Source organism: Epinephelus fuscoguttatus, linkage group LG4, assembly GCF_011397635.1.
Source record: "Epinephelus fuscoguttatus linkage group LG4, E.fuscoguttatus.final_Chr_v1".
Lineage (NCBI taxonomy): Eukaryota > Metazoa > Chordata > Actinopteri > Perciformes > Serranidae > Epinephelus > Epinephelus fuscoguttatus.
The window spans coordinates 16,412,944-16,432,989 of NC_064755.1; the positions used below are offsets into that span (position 1 = coordinate 16,412,944).

Consider the following 20,046-nt stretch of genomic DNA (forward strand, 5'->3'; position numbering starts at 1 on the left):
AGAAACTAAAAGGAGGCAATGTGAGAGAAGTCCACCCCACGTCCCAGTTCGCCCTGGTGTAAAAACAAAATCAATTATGGAGAGAGAAAATGGTAATTGGAGATTGTGCATATCTATGTATAAGTGTGTGCCTGTGTTTATGCAAGAGAGACTGAGCATTTACCCCGTCATAGCTGCCTGCAGCACAGCACAAAAAGATGATTTAGACTGGTTGCTATCACATTTTATAATCACTCATAATCTGCATAATATTTCCAACATTACTTTAAAACCTGTCTTTATTATTTAACGCTTTCCCAGCTGGCCAGCACCATTTTAGACGCTGATTTTTGGTTAAATTTAGGTTGTGACGTTGGGTGACCGCAATGCAATGACAGGATGTCTAATGATAATGTTAATTTGACCTAGAATACTGACGACAGATGATGCTGGTATTTTGTTGGCATTAAGTTGTGTTGCTAAATAACCAAAGTCCAGCGTCTTCTAAACGTCTCATGCCAATGACATCTTGACATAGAATGACCACATTTGGTTCCAAGGTAGGGCGGCATGGCGCTGTAGTGGTTAGCACTGTCACCTCACAGCAAGAGGGTTCCTGGTTCGATCCCAGGAGGGAGCCCCTCTGTGCAGCGTGTCTGCGTGGGTTTTCTTTGGGTACTCCGGCTTCCTCCCACAGTCCAAAGACATGCAGGTTAACTGGTGACTCTAAATTGCCCGTAGGTATGAATGGTAGTCTGTCGCTATGTGTCATCCCTGTGATAGTATGGCGACCTGTCCAGAGTGTACCCTGCCTCTTGCCCAATGTCAGCTGGGATAGGCTGCAGCCCCCCTGCCATCCTCAAGAGGATAAGCGGTTACTAAAATGGATGGATGGTTCTAAGGTATGAAAAACAAAACCCAACGTCTGCAAGATATATTAATGCCCAAACAACCTGAAAGTCTGACATCGTTAGACATTTAAAATATTGTAATCCCATCTCAACCAAAATTCCAAAAGTCCAACGTCTCTCTGACGTCATATTGACATCCAGTGCTTTTTTGGCTTTACTGCGCTCTATGAATTTTATTACCTCTGCTATTTAGTTAATTAAAAAAGACACCACTACCCATACTACCAACAGCTAAATGAATTACAGTAATGTAGGTCAGATTGCACTGAAGGTCTTTTTCAATTGGGAAGCTATTTATAAACACTTTGTAAGTAGGAAGCCTTACATGTCGCCGCCACGACACCCAATCACCTGTTCAGTTTGATGTAATGTTTAGTGCTGTCCTTCACCTGGAGGATTCAGGTTGAGCCTTTGTGTCAGCAAGAATAAACCCTGCTGACGTGTCCTTGACTGAGACATTGAATGTCCACCAGTCATAGAGTCGGTTCAGCGGAAGAACTGCTGTGACACCGATGCAGAGGGTAAGCAGAAATACAATTCCTCGTAGCACATGACAAAGTGTTACACACACACATTAGACAGTAAAACTGGGCTGCCCGTGTAGCAGCACATTAAGCATTTACTGCAGAACTCAGTAGAGTGAGTACTCGTATCCCTCAGCAGCACACTAACGAACAAAATTTACCTCATATATCTGATTAGCCACCACCCAGTAATTAAACACACAAAATTAAGTTCCAAGTTTTAGTGCAATAATGGCCGACGGATCCCTTGGCAGCACGCATCTAATTATCCAGACTCATTCTTTACCTATGGCCATGTAGTCCTCGGATTCCCCAGGCAGCAGAGTGGCCAACGGGCCGGCGTACAGTAGCAGTCCATCGTCTTCCTCTGTCATGAACTCCAGTGAAAGATGGCTATCAAAGCACGGCCTTATGGGGGGAAACCAGGCATAGCCGTTGCCAAGGAAACTCAGTCTTGTCTGCTGACAGTCTGGCCCTTCAAGCTGCGGGGGGCAGTGGCACCTGTAGCACAGAGAAAACAAAAAAAAGTGAGGAAAATCAAGGGGAAAGAAACAATCAGTGTCATTCATGTGTTGTGCTCTGTGAAATCTTCACACTGTCCAATCTCTGGATCTGAGCATGGTGACTGTTCTGTTGTGGACGTGACAGTATTGTTGATTCACACAAGAGGGGGTTTTGACTTTGTTCCAGCGTGCTGCGGTCCACAGGCAGCTAAGAAGGCGATCTTATGAATCAATTGTTTGCATTAGCAACGAGGCCCTGAATATTCAATTGTACATTAAATCAATTAGCTATGAACACAACATTACTCCGGTCTATTCTTTATCTATCACAGCTGCCCGAGCTGAACCCCCAGAGACTGTTCCTGCTCGGCACATCACATCTCCTTTGTTAGGAGATAATTAATTCTATTTCTCTCACTTTTCTATGCGCCGTACCACCGCTGATTTCCTGGACTTTTTCTCACTTATCCCCACTCGCCCCCTTCCCATTCTTAAGGTATTACACGCTTTGCTTGATATCTGTGCAATTGCCTCTTCTTGTACTTATCTACTTTGATTAGAGCTTGAGTGTTAGGGATCACTGCTCTTGCAGAAACTGGAAATGAAATGTTTTCCATGCCTATCTTCACCGTGTTTGTGTGTGAGACCGTAATGCTAAATATTAATAATCGCACAAAAACACCATAAAGGCAGAGATACATGCAGCGATGAAAAACAGCCCATTCCATCACACCGATGGCGAGGATGGAAGGGACCAGTTGATCTCATCCTATCCCCTCCAATGTAGGCATGTGAGACAAGCTGGCTTTGCTGATAATGTCAAAGCCATCTATTTTCATGCAGTGTCTGAGGAAGGCTGTGTGTACTGAGGCCGTTAGGGGCTGTTTCTCCCCATCGCTGTTTATTCTGCAGAGGGGTAACACATGTCAGGAATACTGATCCATACGCAGCAAAAGGGACGGCTTAGGCGGAGTGTAGCCTTATGCATACATATGCACACGCCGTGCGCAGCACCTCACTCTTTTTACAGCTCTTTCATGTGACTCATGAGAGCAGTGCCAATCCAAATCAAGAAGTGCAGGGCATGTTTTTCTCACTTCTGACTGACAATATCTGATCGGCTGCCATCTGAGGTTGCCTGTTAAGCTCCTTCAACAGAGGGTTGAACCAAAAATTGGATTCTTTATGGTTGTACTGCATTCACAAGAGGGCACATATAGCACATACGGGAAGATGGTCTTCTTACAGAACAAGAGCTTTTCTCAGCAGCGTGCCGATCAACTGCAGCAGAGACAATTTAAGAGATAAAAGAAGGAAAAGAGTGTTCTGTACACTGTTACATGAAGTAAATGGCATTAAATGAGATTTTGAGAAGTTGTGAGCATAGAGGGGGGCCAGAGTTGTACTAATCCCCTTGCCCTATATTTATTTAATCTGGGCATTAGTGTGTGCATGAAATGAACTGCGTGCTGTTTCTTCTGTGATACGATTCCCACAGAGACCTATGCGCTTGAATTTAAAGCTGTTTCTATTGACTACAGCCATTTATAAATATTAAATGTTAATGTTCAAAGTACTTGATACAAAGGCTCTGTTCGTTATTTGCTTTTACGATCTGCAAAACACAGCACACAAATTTTTTTAAAATTTCAATATCAGGCTATATATCTAGAGACCTAATTTAATCATCTTGGCAAGATACACTCAAGAGTCCCGTTTTAAAAATGATATGCACATACATGCATATTGCTTCAATTGCAAATAGCCCAAAGCCTTTTGAAAATCCTGCTACTCTATATTCAGCTGACAACACAGCAGAGCAGCTCAAGCAAGTTAGGTCAAGTTGCAGGTGAAGGAGATTTTTCTCACAAGGGGAAAGTTTAATAATTCTGGACTTTTCCAAGATGTCACTCTTAGAGTTAGTAGGACAGGACTGGAGAGATGACTGCAGCACATCAGGAAAACTCCTATTCCTGTTTCCGTTCCTATAAGACCTTCCCCCAGTTTCAGTGCTCCTGAACATCTGCACACATGCCTCTCACCTGTACCCGCTCTGGGTGTCGACGCAGGTTCCCCCGTTAAGGCAGGGGTTACTGGCATAGGAGGAGCAGGGCTGGTGGGTCATTACCCTGGCAGCACAGCCACACACAGCCGAGGATGTCACCTTCACTGACACCAGGGATAAAGCACCTGAGTCTACCAGGGTGGGCGAGTCACTGATGCCTAACTGTGTGGAGCAGCCGCCGGATGTCTTGCAGTCCGTGCGCACACACTCGTCTACCTGCACCTGGCTCACATTCAAACGCAGCAGTGACTGCAGCTGTGGAGAGTCAGAGAAGAGAAGAAGGGAAGAGATGCGGGAGACAGAAATAGAAATTACAATAATTGTCAGTGAAGATACAACGATTTTGTATCTCCAATGTGGGTGGTGCGGGGTACACAGTGATATACGTTTGGAGGGATAAAAGACCTGACAAGCCATGCAAAAGAGGAAGGCAGGGAGTAATCTACATAAATTATTTTAATATTCAATAACTGGTTGTTTTTAAAGGAGAAAGACATATAGTTAGGAGAGACGGGGGAGTCAAAATGATGCACGATCAAAACATGAAAGAAAGAAAGCGATTAAAATAAAGAAAGGAGACATGGAGAAGAAATGAATGGGAGAGACAAAGAGACATGACAGGGCCAGGCAGTAAACAGACAGAAAGTTGGTGTGGAAATAAAAGGGCAGATAAAAAGCCCCGTTATCGCTTCCCCTCAAGCTCCCGGGAGTATCACTTGATATATGAGCATTGATCTCTATCTATCAGACACGATGGTATATATACCTTCTTTTTATGCGCGCTGAGGACGGCGTGCAGCTTCTCTGGGCGCAGGTAGCCATTATCAGTTAGCACATAGAAATGGATGTCCACAGTCTTCTCCTCCCTGTCTGCTATGCTGAAAATGTTGATGCTCCCCGGTCTGACAGACAGGGTTTCAGACAGGAAGTCCCAGAACGTCTCCAGCCGACTCTTCCCCTCGACGTGAGAGTCGATAAAATCTCTCGCTGTTATGCCTTCAGGAGACAAAGAGAGAACTACTGACTCGTCAGTGACAACTATGGAGTTGATCAAAGTCTTCTGAGTTCCTGATTCCATTAGCACAAGAGGTAGCCTAACATCTCCCTTTATTGATCCACTTCCTCACTGAATCATCCATAAGGTGAATGAGTCATGATGCAGTCAAGTAAAAATCATTTCATTTCCTTGCTGAACTAAAGTAAGGGTCTTGAGGAGCTGCTTTGTACAAAATATTCTAATGACCAGAGAATCAATCACATTTGTGGTGCCACCTTCCAATAATATCCAGAGAATGTGGGCAGTCATCTTTAATCTCCAAAAATGATAATGACTTGGAGTCAGAGGCATCCATAATAGCCTTCGACTCTGTTCGCCGAATGGCTTTTTAAATGTCAAGGACTTTACCTGACACTTCTAAATTGACCTTTATAACTCCGATTTGCTCTGAGAGACTGACGGAGAAATGAACACTCTAACACCAACTTCAAAGTGTTAAAGAATAAGACGAAGAAGGAAACCATTACCACCAAGCAGTGTGAAAGGTTGCTTTACAATGCTTAGAAATGTTAAATAATGCAAGTGTAAAAATTTCTCCTGACAGCCTATTATTTCAGCGTTAACTGGATTGACAACCTGATAATCAGTCAATGAAAAGTACCAATTTATTCATGCCTGTGGCAGATGCTGTCTCTTTCAACATCAGCTTCAAAAAGGAATTGAACAACAGAAGCAACAAAGAGCAACTTTTCTATTTTGCGGAGGATGACTGAAACAGGGAATCCACTTGAATAATATTCAATATTGTCTTGACTGGTTTGGGGGTTGATGTGGAGACACAGCCACGTCTATATACCTGCAGGCAACCAATGATTGAAAATTAACAGTGTTTATGCCACCGGTGAGTCAGTGTTTCTGCTAATGTTACCGGTCAAGCGCAGCGAGGCGGACGACAGGATGGCCTTTTCCTCCAGCTCTCTGACATGAACTCTGACCCCTGAGTACACATCGGGCCACACCCCATCAGACACCCCGACCCTCAACCAGTAGCTGCCTGCTGGAGTGTTCTGGCGGACAGTCAGCACTCCGGAGCTCTGGTTCAGACTGAAGTATCTGAGGAAAGCAGAAGAGCTATTAAGTAGTGGAGGACGGCTTCAGAGGAAGATGAAAGAAAGAAATGGAAAAAAAGACAAGTGCCCCCCCCCCAAGTTCTTTTTCAGAGAAAAAACAGCTGACAGATGGCAGACAGACAAGGAGAGAATTGGTCAACGGTACCTGGGTTTAATCCAGCAGGAAGTTAATGCGAATCCATATTGAGTGGAAAAAAAACAAAAAAGAAAAAGGAAAAACGCCAAGAAGGAGATAAAAAAAACAAATTCTTTCGCTCCAAAAGAGCTTTATAGTTGTCATGGTAACTGTCAGAATTTGTTATATGAATAAAACAAATATGCAATTGGTATTTCTAATCTGATCTTGAGGGTGTGAATACTGAAGAGCTGCACAAGGTCCCTGATGAAGTCAGACGGTGCTCGTACTGGCTGTTTCATCTCAGTAACATCATACAGGTGGACCGAGATTGCCTAGTTTGTTTGAATCTGATTGCATATTCCAGAATGCCAATCACTGTTGACGGCTATTATCAAAGTCCCTTCGGAAAGTGTAGCTTTTATCAGAGGTGGGGGAATTGGATCTAAGATTAGAAGAAGTACCTGTTAGGCATGTTTCAGGCTGGGTGATATCATTGAAAAAGGCCTTGTTAGAGAAATACAGCCTCAATGCTGAGTCCACATCCTCTTTATTTTACAATTCTACACTGTTGGCAGTTCTCCTGGTACTGTATTGCTATAGCACTTGTACTTGTGTTGCACATTTGGAGATCAGCATGTTTTCATAAAAAAAAAAGAAAAAATTATATGCATTTAACAGAGAGCTCTTACTTGGCTGCGCTTGTCTCCAGAGTGTATGTCTTGTTGTCCCAGTCATCGGGATCTGGGGCATACACCTTCCCCAGTGCCGCATTTGCCATCCTTCCTGTTCAAGGTAAACACACACACACACGCACACATTGATTCCGTCTGGACAGAATCTGCTGATGCCAACACTTATCTTTTCGTCCCTCTCTTCTCCTTATCTTGCATTCTTGTGTTCTGTTCTACTTATTATGCTCATAACTGTGGAGCCCCACTGCTGGAATGAATAGGCTCTCAGTGCTCCACTTCAGAGAGCGTGGAGCTTAAGGAAGCAGGGCTATCTCAGTATGGATTATGTTATTATCGACCTGCAGTGCCAGAGTACTGCAGCTGGGTAAACAATGGCAGCCAGGATGAGTCACAGCGTTCCTGTTTTCCACAATTACCAAAACTGCCATGTAGCTGAGTGTGCGATCAAAACACTAACAAGCCAACATACCTTACCAACTCACCTGGAGGGTAAAAAACTACAAACAAAGAAGAATCATGATCCTTATCATAATGTGATGCTCGGATGAGCTTTAGGCATAGGGTTGGCAAGGGAAGGATGTGCTGAGGACTTGAGAAAGGATTTGACAACGATATTACCATAACAAAACACTGTTAGAATGTAAAAGGAAGAGTGCAATTATGAATTCCAGACTACACCGAGCAGGTATGGGAGTGAAAACTTTACCCTTCAGCTGTAGCCTCAGTTTCCCCTCTTCACTCAAGCTCTGCCTGCAGTGAAAAGCTCTGTAGCGAAAGCAAGGGGCAAAGAGAATGAAATGAGGGGAAGCGAGCAACTCACCCTTGCGGCTATGCACATAGACATCTTTCTCTCCTGCCTGGTGGGCGTTATCATTCTGGTCGCCAATAGTGATGGTGAGCGTGTTTGTGGCTGTCATTGGTGGATCGCCGCTGTCGGTCATGATCACCGGCAAGTGGAACTCGCTCTGCCTTTCCCTGTCAAATCTCCGCAGGGCAGTGAGCGTGGCAGAGCCGTTCCCGTGATCCTGCAGGTTGAAGTCCACGGAGTAAATTGAGGGCAGGGAGAGAAAGAACGGGGGCCCGTGCTCTGGGGAGTCTCTGTCCACAACATGAAGCAGAGTTGAGCTCCTGTTGAGCCAGACCACTTGAGGTGCTGGACTGTTCTCCCATAGCACAGGAGTATAGGCTGACTCCAGCTCTGGCCCGTTGTCATTCATGTCTAGCAGCGGCAACTGGACCGTGACACTGCCAGTCAGTGTCGGGGTACCCCGGTCTGTCGCCATGACAACCAGCTCATAACCTCCTACCGTCTCCCTATCCAGTGGCCTGGCAACTGTGACCACACCAGCTCGGCTGACTGTAAAATGTCCAGCTGGGTCAGACTGAGGGAGAATGCTGTACAAAATGTCCCCATTCAGGCCTGAGTCGGAATCAGTGGCTGCAACCTGAATGATGCTGGTTCCTACAGTTACGTCCTCGGGCAAAGGGGAGAGCAGGTGGGAAATCGGGGTGAACACAGGGGCATTGTCATTCTCATCCTCTACTAGAACCTGACAGTGGATGAAGCTGGAGAAGTCAGAGTCCTCCACCTTGATGGTAAGGTTAAACCGCTGCTCCCCTGGCTTCTCAAAGTCCAGCTTCTTCTTCAGTCTCAAAGTGCCCATCTGCTCCAGTCTGTGGCTGACCATATAAAATCGTTGCTCCGGGTCTCCTGCCACCACACTGAAGGCCAGCTGTCCATATGTGCCAGCGTCAGGGTCCACAGCACTCAGCTCCAGAATGGGAGCATCTTCATTAGTGCTCTCAGGCACACGAGCACTACAGCGGTCCTCTCTAAACTTTGGCACATGGTCGTTGATGTCTGTTACCACTATAGTGGCAGTGGCTGTACCTGTCATACCCCCGCCATCCCGGGCCTCCACTACCAGCTGGTGGCTGCCAGCGGACTCCCGGTCCAGACCCTCTGCTGCCACAGATATAGTGCCAGTGCTGGAATCAATAGTGAAAAGGTCTGCATTGTTTGCGTTGTGCACATTCTCTGTAATCCGGTACGTGAGGATTGCGTTCTGACCTACAGCTGCATCGTCAAGGTCTACCGCTGTCATTTCCACAACAATCGTTCCAGGAGGGGAGTTCTCCGCCACACTGCTGTGGCAATTATCAGGGGCACACGTGAAGGCGGGGGCATTGTCATTGATGTCCCACACGTTGATAATAACATCCGTAAAGCCAGTAAGCCCCTCGCCCTCTTCATCTGTCGCCATGACAACAAAGCGCCAGACGGCACGCTCCTCTCGGTCCATGGTGCGCTGGGCGTACATCTCCCCCGTGATGTCGTTGATCATGAAGTGTGACTCTGCCCCTTGGCCATGAATGGAATATCGTATGGCGCCTTGGTCTGCGTCTTTGTCCGGGTCAGTGGCTGTCACCTGCAGAGAAAGACAACTTCTTAAAAAAATGGATACTCATTCATCTAGTCAAACTCAAATTACTTCCTCTTATCTCTTTTCAGCCGTCACCCGGGTCTTCTTTGCTTTTGGATTTTTTAGACAGCCCGTTTAAGTGTTTGCACTTTTTCCCGACCACCTAAATTGAAGCAATGAGCTCTGATCAGGCATGTTTCCTGCATCTGGCCTCAGAATGGGTCTGACAGTCTTACTACTGAGTTTCCACACACAGGATCCATCACCACCGTCTCTTTAACTTAGTGGAATGATATTTCTGTAATGTTTCAAACTATGGTAGTGTATAAACAGTAAAAGACTGTGGATACACTGAAATAGTAATTCAAGCAATTCTTTTCTGCTGCACACTGCTACACTTTGAAATTCTGTGAAGCTGTCAAGATAATTACAGATCTATGGATTATAGTAATTAATGGAAAACCTGCAGTGAAAACCTCTTAGCTTTAATCATCTCAACCTCTCACCTGCAGTACAAACACTGGTGACCCGTCAAGCTCCTCTGTGACAGATCCATAGTACTCATTCATGGAGAACACGGGTGCCTCGTCATTCTTATTGACCACAGTAACCACTACGGCTGCATAGTCCTCCCACTTCCCGTCGGAGGCGAGGACCAGTAGCTTGTATCTCTTCTGCTGCTCATAGTCCAGAGGCTGGGCAATGAAGATCGTCCCCACCTCTGGCTCGATATCAAACACACCACCTTTGTTGCCAGATGTAATCTGGTAGCGCAGCTTGGCATTGGCTCCTGCGGCAGTAATTACAAAATGCATGATTGAGAATGTGAAAACACCATCCTGATTCTGCAAATTAACTGTTTTATAACAAGGTTATTGCAATCTTGAGGTGAAACCTAAGTGAAGCAATATTTCAAGAAGGTAACAGACTTAACAACGGTTTGCTGCTGAATAATTCAGTATTGTCCCTTCCTCTTACTTTAAGCGGAAGCACTATCATTCTAGCAATAAGAGAACGGCGTAACCACAAGAGTATTACACCTCCTTTCCTCCAAGACCTGAGCATTAGTAGGTTTTCATGTTTCCCTTTCTTGTTTTGATTGCTTAATTAAATGGAAACGTTGTAGCTCGTCTTCTCGGCTTTAATCAGATACTAATTAAAAAAGAGTGCTGAAAAAAGTAAAGGAGAGCATGAGAGTAAAAAGAAGCATACAGTAATAGTGCCCTCTAGGGAATGGTGGGGTGGGGGGGGGGGTGTAGTTTAGTAAAGAGGAAGTCAATATCTGAACTTATCTTCTGTGTCTCCATGGAGACCATCCAGTCTACCGGTTTAACATTGGAATAGATAAGATAATCTCCTGGAATGAACAGTCTTCGTTTTCAATCATCCTTTTGGGTTAAAGTAGCTACAATCCCATGTAAATACACTAATCTGTACTATTAACACAACCCTAGCTGACAAAGTGCTCCCTGCCTCCCACAGGGATCTGGCAGGCTTACAGCAGTCAAGCCCAGGGTGTTGGTTTTTAAACAAGACAGATTGAGTGTAGCCTCTCAGACACAACTGCAACAGCATTGCAACTTTAATGTTGGAGGTTGGTGTTATTCCACAGCTATTCATCATTAGCGCTGCAGCCCAGCCTAAGCTGCACCCCCGCTCACCATAAATACTTGATTAACGGACCTAAACATGCCTGATAAAGGGATCTTAGGCTACCGCTCTACGGTGGATGAGCAACTGCTTTATTGGTTAAATCCCGCCCACCTACTGTGTGGGAGCGTGTCACTCTTTTTGGAACATATGTGCAACAGTGCATTACCAAGCACTCAAATGACGACTGCTAAATCTAGCACACCGCATGATTTCAGCAGTGTGATTTCAGCAGAGCTCAGGCCAGATTGGGAAAGACTGCCCACAGGGTCACTTTATGCATTCTGCTACAAATGCATCTCGCAAAAAAAAAAAAAAAAAGAAAAAGAAAAAAGAAAAGGTGTGTACTTGGCACACAACTCACTGCAGGAAAAACTGACTGATGGGCTGCCAGAATACTTCTGTTATTTCAAGGGAGTGAGAAATAAAGAAAGTGCAATCTGGCAAACTTGTGTGAAGTTTCAAAGTGTCTCACAAAAAACTTTTATATAGGTTCCGGTTGGCTTGCTTCTTTAACCTTTAATTCTAGGAAGTGGCATCGGTAAAATCTCCTTGGGACTTCCTCAGTCTGCTGCCTCATCAAGCATACCTTCATCCTCGTCATTAGCACTAACAGTGACAACAGCCAGGCCCACATCTGCATTCTCGTCGACACCGACTTCATACAGTCGCTGAGCAAAGACTGGTTTGTTGTCGTTGACGTCGCTGATGAAAACCCTCACATACGCTGTGTCTGCAAGAATGACAGAATGGCAGAAGATTAAAAGGCGCAGCACACACACACACACACACACACACATTGGCAAACACGGTATGTGTGTATTCTCCCTCCATCTGTTTATTGATTCTACAATTCATTGTCACTGTTTAGTGGGGAAGAGGCACTTAACGGAACGCAATGTGCCTCATTGACATGGAAATCAGAAAAAACATTACTCATAAATATGTGTTGTAATTACATAAATTATTCATTCTGTCAACAGTTTATTGTTCTTATAGGAGTAACTGTTTTGAACAGAAAGAATAACAGTAATGGAGCTAAACCTCTTCAACAAGCTGCTTTTTTTTTGCAGAGTAGATAAAGAACCTCTCTGCTGGGAAGGTTAAATATTTATAAGATGACAAGTGTTTGTGTCTTATCGGTGCCCTCCTCATTACGCTGTTTATTTCTTTAGTTAGAAAGAGTAAATTATCTGCTCACAGAACACACGGGTGACATGTTAATTTGGAGCTGCTGCAGTAAGAGATGATGGCAGTGGAGGGTGGCTCTATTTTCTCGGCTTGTTTTTACATTTCCCTCCTCCTCTTGGTGTATCCCAGAGGTGACGCAGCGAGACAGGTAATGTTTGCAGAGGAGATGAGCCCTTCTGGATGTGGAGAGATTCATAGCCCAAGACACAGCTAAGGCTCATTACAAATGCTAAGCAGCCCTGGCAACTCTGGAGAGAAGGCTTTACTGCTCCAAAAACATCACCCTTTACCCCTAATACCTCCTTTGCAAACATTTGCAAAGGACCAACTCCTGTATAAAAACGTCATAATACGTCACTCTAAACACAGGCTGAGGTGTTATGACTGCCAAAATGTCACAAAGAGGACAATGTAAACAAACACAGGCTGCACAGGTTAAATATTGAACAACGAAAATTAAAAACGGGAGGGGGGAAAAAGGATTGTAACAAAAAAAAAAAAAAAACAGTGCTGAGAAATCTCTGAGCTGTTCTCACATGAGGATGTCTGGTCATGGCAGTGGACTAAATCAAATTAATATTCACTTTTCAAAGTCAATCCCAAGGTGTAAATGAATGTATTGTCACGCCAATGCAGTCTGTTTAAAACCCAGTGCACAGAGGACGAACTCCTCATAGTTTTCAGGATTGCCCTGTAGAATTGCAGGGAAAAGAACAATGCTACTTTTTATGGGATAGGGTATTGCAGCAGGCCAGAGGTCACCTCTGCTGAATCTCACAGTCTCTTAGAATGTAACAAAAATGAAAAACAGCAATTGGTATGAGTTAAAAGGATAGGGATACACTAAATGTGAAGTAAGATATTTTTTGCATACTTAAAATGCTTAAAATTGTCTTTGGAATAGTTTGACATTTTGGAAAATATGCTTATATACTTTCTTGTCGAGAAAATATTCATACCACTCTGATGTCTGAATGGTAAATGTGAAGCTAAAGTCTGCAGGCTAGCTAATGCTAAGCTATGATTATGGCATAGCAAAGGCTAAGATAGAGGTAGTTATGTGCCGGATTATTTTGCAGCTGGGCGCAATGAAAGGTTTTTGTAAACAGACAAAATATAACATGTTAATCGGTCCCTCTGCGATGTTGTGATCGCAACCAATAATGCACATTCAACCAATATCTGTGAATTCTGCCCTTGCAAATTCGTGCAATCCCCCCAACTTTACTGCAAATGACAACTTTTTTCAAATCTAATTTCACTGTAGAGCTGCACGCAGCGTATTGGTGTGCTCAGCCCCTCCTTGTCTCACTGTTTCTCTGTCTCTCTCTGTTTATGAGAGCATTGTAAGCTCTGTGCCTCAGACAGTTATGCCCGCAGTGACAAGGCTAAATGTCAGCATCACACGGTTAACGCTACCCTACCTTTATTAAAATGTTTAAAGACTGATTATTGGTGTTGGTATGACTTTTTTGCAACCACTTAATAGCTTGCTTTGAGATGTTAGCCACTGCTGCTGTGTTAGCTAGTGCTAACAGGTAAAGAGAGAAAGAGGAGAGTGGCTCACTGGGGCGATCTTTCAGCGCTGTGTCAGATACCAGCAACAGGTGATCGTTGGCAATCGTTGGCTGTTGCTGCCCTCACACCCCATCATCAGAAACAGATTCTGATGCTGCTGTAACAAGCATCGGAATTTTTTTTAGAAAAGCTGTTGTGAAATTAAGCATTTCAGGACTCAACAATCCCAAAGACAGCCAGCGAAACCATGACTGGTCATCTGTGAGCCTTAGAGGAGCTGGTAGGCATTTTTTGTTTACCGTAATAGAGCCAGGCTCACTGTTTATCAGTGTTTCCTGTTTTGTGCTAAGCTAAGCTCTACACATAAGTCAGTGACGTCAGTCTTCTTCAAATGAGTGTATTTCCCAAAATGTCAAACTATTCCTTTAATGAGAGGTAGCATAAATATAAACTCATGAGCAGTTATATATTCACTTGAAAAAGTCTGATATCATCATTAAAATCCTGATAATTTTGAACCTGAGTTGGGCTGCTTGTTCTTCCCCGGTCGCGCCGATTCCTGACCATCTTCCGACTGAACCTCCAGCAAATAGGAGCTGCGCGCCTCACGGTCAAACACTGCTTCTGTGTAGATGATCCCTAGTTTCGGGTCTATGCGGAACAGATGGTGGTCACCACTGCTGTCACTCAGCAGAGAGTAAGTGATCTGTGGAGCACAGGGAATTTGGAAATTAAGGCACAGTAGTCTTTCAAGCAATAAGCTGCAGAAATGGCAAAAATTAAAGGCTTTGTAGCTGAAAATGTCAGGAGGTCTCTATTATATTCCCAGAGTCTGTCTTCTCATTACAGGCGAAATTATATCGATACTATGTCCCACTGACACTGTCATAGTCACTCACTGTCATTACAGCACTTTGACAACTCTGGAAAACAAAAACTTCCACAGTGAAGGGACTGTGGTGTGATGTTACAGAGTATTCCTCCTAGCATAACACGGTTGGTTAAGCACGGAAAAAAACAGTCTGTGGGTGGTTGAAAATGTCTTCATTGTTTTGTACCTGCACTACACAAATAGATAAATACAAACCTCTCCATTTAGACCCAGGTCTTTGTCATGGGCAGACACTTGGAGAACCGATGTTCCTATCTGGGCTCCCTCTGTGACCGAGGCCTCGTAGATGGAGGAGGTGAAAAATGGCACATTGTCATTGACATCTGAGGAGAGAGCAGGGATTTAGTCACAAATTGATAATGTGCTAATTTCCGGATAGTAATTAGGTAATAAATTCTCTGGCATCCAAAGCTGTAGCCTTTGTAACTGCACGCATTAAAGATTTAGAGGTTTGATTTTCTGAAGAAAAAAACATGAGTGCAACACTGTTTATTGGAGCTGCTGACTTGGGCATTGTGGATGTTAGACTTCTTCACCTGCAGATGAACTCAACCTTGTACTTAACTGCTAAAAGACGAGCATGATTCTTTGGCTACGTGTTTGTCAAACCTAAGACAAATAAATCAGTTTTGTGTTTGACACATATTGCAAAAACAAAGTCTCAAATTAATACGCGGTGGTCTTTTTAATCTATCTTACCATTTTAATTTTTGCACAAACCCTACAGTGTGCCTTGGATTGATTTTGAAGGAGACTTGCATTTTCTATTTTTATTGGTAGTATACTTAACTCATGCAATTAGCCCTTCACAAGATGGAATAAATATAGTACACCTGAAGTATCCAAAGAGCACTGGTATATGACTCCTACTTAGACCCAGCAGCACTTTACTCTTTGATAAAAAATAATTAATAATAAATACATTAGGTAATTATATACGGCATATGTATACTATATCTTGTTATTATATAGAAATCATTACCTTTTCAACCCACTGAAACTGTCATCATATGACAATTTGACATTACTTAAATTACCCAGCAGCTAATTATTGCACGCTACACCTAATTATACGCTGTAAATAAATATAAAAAGAATGAAATGTGTAAATGTCAGTTAATCTAAAAATACAGTTGGAGGATTTTAATTAATCAAAGACCTGCTAATGGAACAGTAAAGTCTGATGATTCCAAAAACAAGAACAAGGAACAAAGAAAACGTTAATTGAGAGAAAAACCAAATCACACCTGTAATATTGACATAAACCGTGGTAAAAGCTGCAAGAGGCACCGCGGCCACGTTCTGCGCTCGAACCCGGAGAGAGAAGACAGGTGTGGTCTCGTAGTCCAGCGGCTCGGACACAAGGATAGACGCGGAGCCGTCTTCGCGGTTGGGGGAAAGGTAGAAACGAACTGGCATGTTGGTTTCTGGGACCATCCCATCCTCCAGGTTATAGGTCACCCTTGGATCCCCCAGCTGAGAAGTCGCCTTAATTGTCTGAATAGGGTGAGAAAGTTGGATCATGATTTGGGGAAAAAGAGGGATTTTTGTGGTCTCCAGATTGACAGCTTTATATGTCTCACATCAAAGAAGATGTTTGAATCAATGGGAAAGTTGGATCTTGATTTTGATTGGATCTCAGAAAAACTGACTTGAGTAAGTGGTCAAAATGCTCAGAATATCAGAAAAAAAGAAATCTGCCTCCCGGCCAAATCCCATGTGGCTGACTGATTCAACCTGCATTATGTCACATAGAGAGTGCTCCAGGGATGATGTGTTTTTTTGTAGACTGACGCCAAGTCTTTTTCCAATTGGATTTTTGGATTATTGCAAAAAATAAGCTCTGTGGCAACACCCCCCCCCCCCAAAAAAAAACAAAAAACCACGTGATACTTACACATTTTGTTCAATCTTCACAAATGAACACCAATTTTATGATTTTTGAAGCCTAAATGCAATCACCAGATCTAAAATGCTAACACTAGGCTATAAACGAACTACATCACAGTTGCATGACTTCAACGTCGCCACCACAACAACGCTGTAAAGCCGTGTTCAGCATGATGACGTCCTGTAGTCTCGTTTAGCCACTTGTAGCAACCACCTCTTTTAAGACATACAAAGGCTTCAGATTCACACACGGGGTATCAACTGATGTATTTTATGTCACAGATAAAAACGTGAAAGTCTCTTGTGTTAACCACCAACCACCGATTTCAGGTATCTAACCAAAAACCCATTCAAAAAACCCATTGACTTCAAGATGAGGGAACTGGGAGTGTTAAAATGCAAACTCATTTCCAGGTTTTAGGACTCTTTCCTGGGGCACTCTATTCACATCTCGGTCAACTCTCTTGCTTTAAAGAATTAGCTCAACATTTTTAGGGAAATATACTGATTTGCAGAGAGTGAAATGAGAATATTGAGCCCACATGAGATGCCATGAGATAATTAGCTTAGCTTAGCATAAAGACTAGCTAGCTCTGTCCAAATGTAGCAAAAAATACTGCCTAGCATCCATGGAGACTCCAGTTGTAGCCTGGTAACCTCACAGTTTCGACAAAAATAGCTACATTACAGCAAAAAAACAATTGAAATATAACGTGTTAATCAGTAACCTTGAAAAGTACAAGTTGTTTTTGGAAAAAGTCATGCTCCCCATTTCCCACTGCTTCCCATCTGGATGCTAGCCATGCTAATCGTCTCTTGGCTCTAGCTTCATGTTTAAAGCTCAACTGTTTTGAGCTGCTATAATGTACGAAAGCAGGGTTATCATTTTGGCTTAGAAGTAATAGTTTTACAATTTAGAAAATGTCCTTACTTGCTTTCTTGCCTAACAGTTTGACGATACCATGCTCATATTTGGGCCGCTAAGTATGGAGCTAGGGCTGGGCGGTGATTAGCTTAGCTTAGCATAAAAACTATAAGCATGGGGAAACAGTTTGACAAAACAAACCAAGTGAGCTCTAGAGCCACTGGCAGGCATACCATTAAACTTTGGACAGAGCCAGACTACCTGTTTGCCGCTGCTTACAGTCTGTATGCTAGCCATGCCAATCATGTCTTGGCTACAGTTCCATATTTAATACTCAACAGCTCTGCTTGCTCTGCTAGCACACCAAAACAAGTCATTATTCATGGCATAAAGGAATAGTTTTACATTTTGGGAAATGTGCTTATACACTTCCTTGCTGAGAGTTTGACGCACCACACTTGTGTTTGTGCCGTTAAATATGAAGCTTGGGCTGGGAGGTAATGAGCTCGGTTTAGCATACAGACTGGACACAGGGGGAAGCAGTGTGACAAAACAAACCAATGTGTCAACTTGTGAGCTCCAGAGCTACTCTTAGGCATATTCTTAAATTTGGACAGAGCCAGGCTCCCTGTCTCTCTCTGCTTCCAGACTTTATGCTGAGCTAAGCTTACTGGCTAAGCACCACAATTAACACTAAGACATGAGAGTCCTGACAAGAGAGCAAATAAGTGTATTTCCTAAAATGTTGGATTATTCACTTTACATGGACTGTCTCTGAGGCAGCTCAAAAAGCCTAACACATGTGACAGGCTATATTAGAATTATGTGAGACCACATTTGTGGTTTGTAGTCTAAAGACACACAGGTTATGAAAAACATTGAGAAATATTATTTTGATGATTGACTATCCGAGTAAGACAGAGTAGGATGAGAGTCAAACGTATTGCCTGAGCCCTGAGATAACCTGTTATCCTGAAGTGAATCTCCTTGTCAAGAGCTTGGGAAAAAGAGGGATTTCTGTGGGCTCCAGATTGACAGCTATATATTTCTCACATCAAAGGAGATGTTTGAATCGATTTAATGAGCCTGGAGTCATGAAACTTGCTTAGCACATACGATCCAATGTCAGCTTTCTCCTACAGCATCAAACTAAAACGAGTTTACAGATTTTTCAGTGCGCTGACAAGCTTTCAAAAGGTGTATTCTGAGCACAAAGAGAACACAGTGTCTCAGTAACGCTCAGACTGTGAATTTATCCAGGGAAGTAAGCAAACAAACATTCAGCTGATTCAATTACAGCAACTCGAAATGGCAAGAGAAAGAGAATCCAGCTCAACAACATATGTGCTAATATAAACAGTGTGCCTCCGATCAAAGTTACACATACTGTACACGTACCACTATTGGTGTGTCCCTGGCGGTGTTTTCAGGGATGATGACGCTGTAGCTCTCCTTCTCCCACTGTGGAGGCTGGTTCTTCACGTTGGTGATGGTCACTGCCAGCTCCACAGAAGTGTTCCGGTTTCCCCCGTCGGTCGCTACGATGTCCCGTGTGATATAGGTCCTCTGTAATAGTTTATTCACTAAAATGATCATCATGGTATTTAGAGTCGAAATGAATAACTGCTTATCACATATCTGACTGATAGAAGACAAATGAGCAACTATGTGATCAGCTATGAAATGACAGCCAGCTCTTTTTCATTATGATTTTTTTTTTCGGCTTATTTTTTAGGTAAATTTTCCCCTTTATTGGGCAGATATAGGGTGTAAAGCGAGACGGGAAATGGGGAGAGAAAAGGGTATGATATGCCACCACGGTGCCACAGCTGGAATCACACGATTATGTGGCATGCACCATAACCAGGCTACCAGGGTGCTCCTGATTTCAGTACAGTTAATAAAAACTGACCCACCCCGCCAAAACACATCACATCATCTCCTGCGACCACATGCTGGATATGTAAAAGTTACAGTATATTTACAAGATGATATTCAAATCATATCTGTGATTTAGAGGTTGTTTGTTTGCTCTCAACATGGAGGAAACAGCCTGAACAGGGTTAACAATGGAAACAACAAATGGTCGGTAATGGTTAACTGGGGGTGGGACTTGGGGCGGATGAGGGTACCAGAGGGTGAGCACTATGCCTCCCAGATGATGCCGTCCCTATATCAGCAGTAACCGCCTTTGAAGCGCAGTGCAAGCAAGCCAGTGGGATACACACACAGGGACTCCCATGCACTAATATGCATGCACAACCATACCATCTACCACTACAACAAACAGAGAAGCTTGATACAACACACACAGAGGGAGCGTGAAGTCTTGCACTGCTCAGGACGCCATTACTCCACTTTATCTTTACACAGCAAATAGCTGTTTGCTGCTATATTAATACCCTGTATATTGTATTGAGCTCCTTTAAAAACCTGATGTATTGTGAATTAAAGTAATAAAATCTTGCAATAATCTCAATAACGCGGCTGTGTCTTCAGTTTGCTCTGCGGCAGTGGGCCAATGGAAACTGGCCAGTGACAGCAGATAGCAACAATAACCACTAAAGATGCAGAGCTGGCTGGGTAAATGGACCTCTCTGTTATGTGAATAGGTGTATCACTGACGCTCAGAGCGATCAGCTCATGATCAGCTGATGGGCAGTAATAACTTCAGGCTACTGTCTGTACCTAAACTTGT

At 43.5% G+C, this 20,046-nt stretch overlaps 1 protein-coding gene across 1 annotated transcript in view; it reads right to left on the reverse strand.

Annotated features, from left to right (window-relative positions):
* LOC125886973 (neural-cadherin-like) overlaps window positions 1–20,046 on the reverse strand; it is a 100,949-nt gene that overhangs the window by 21,766 nt on the left and 59,137 nt on the right. Inside the window, exons 12-23 of the mRNA XM_049573396.1 lie at window positions 18,747–18,914; window positions 15,841–16,090; window positions 14,789–14,916; window positions 14,221–14,407; window positions 11,582–11,725; window positions 9,849–10,132; window positions 7,740–9,348; window positions 6,917–7,010; window positions 5,908–6,092; window positions 4,749–4,978; window positions 3,960–4,237; window positions 1,701–1,915 (exon numbers count right to left, since the gene is read on the reverse strand). Coding sequence (XP_049429353.1) covers window positions 1,701–1,915; window positions 3,960–4,237; window positions 4,749–4,978; window positions 5,908–6,092; window positions 6,917–7,010; window positions 7,740–9,348; window positions 9,849–10,132; window positions 11,582–11,725; window positions 14,221–14,407; window positions 14,789–14,916; window positions 15,841–16,090; window positions 18,747–18,914 — 3,772 coding nt within the window. The remainder of the gene's footprint in view (window positions 1–1,700; window positions 1,916–3,959; window positions 4,238–4,748; window positions 4,979–5,907; window positions 6,093–6,916; window positions 7,011–7,739; window positions 9,349–9,848; window positions 10,133–11,581; window positions 11,726–14,220; window positions 14,408–14,788; window positions 14,917–15,840; window positions 16,091–18,746; window positions 18,915–20,046) is intronic.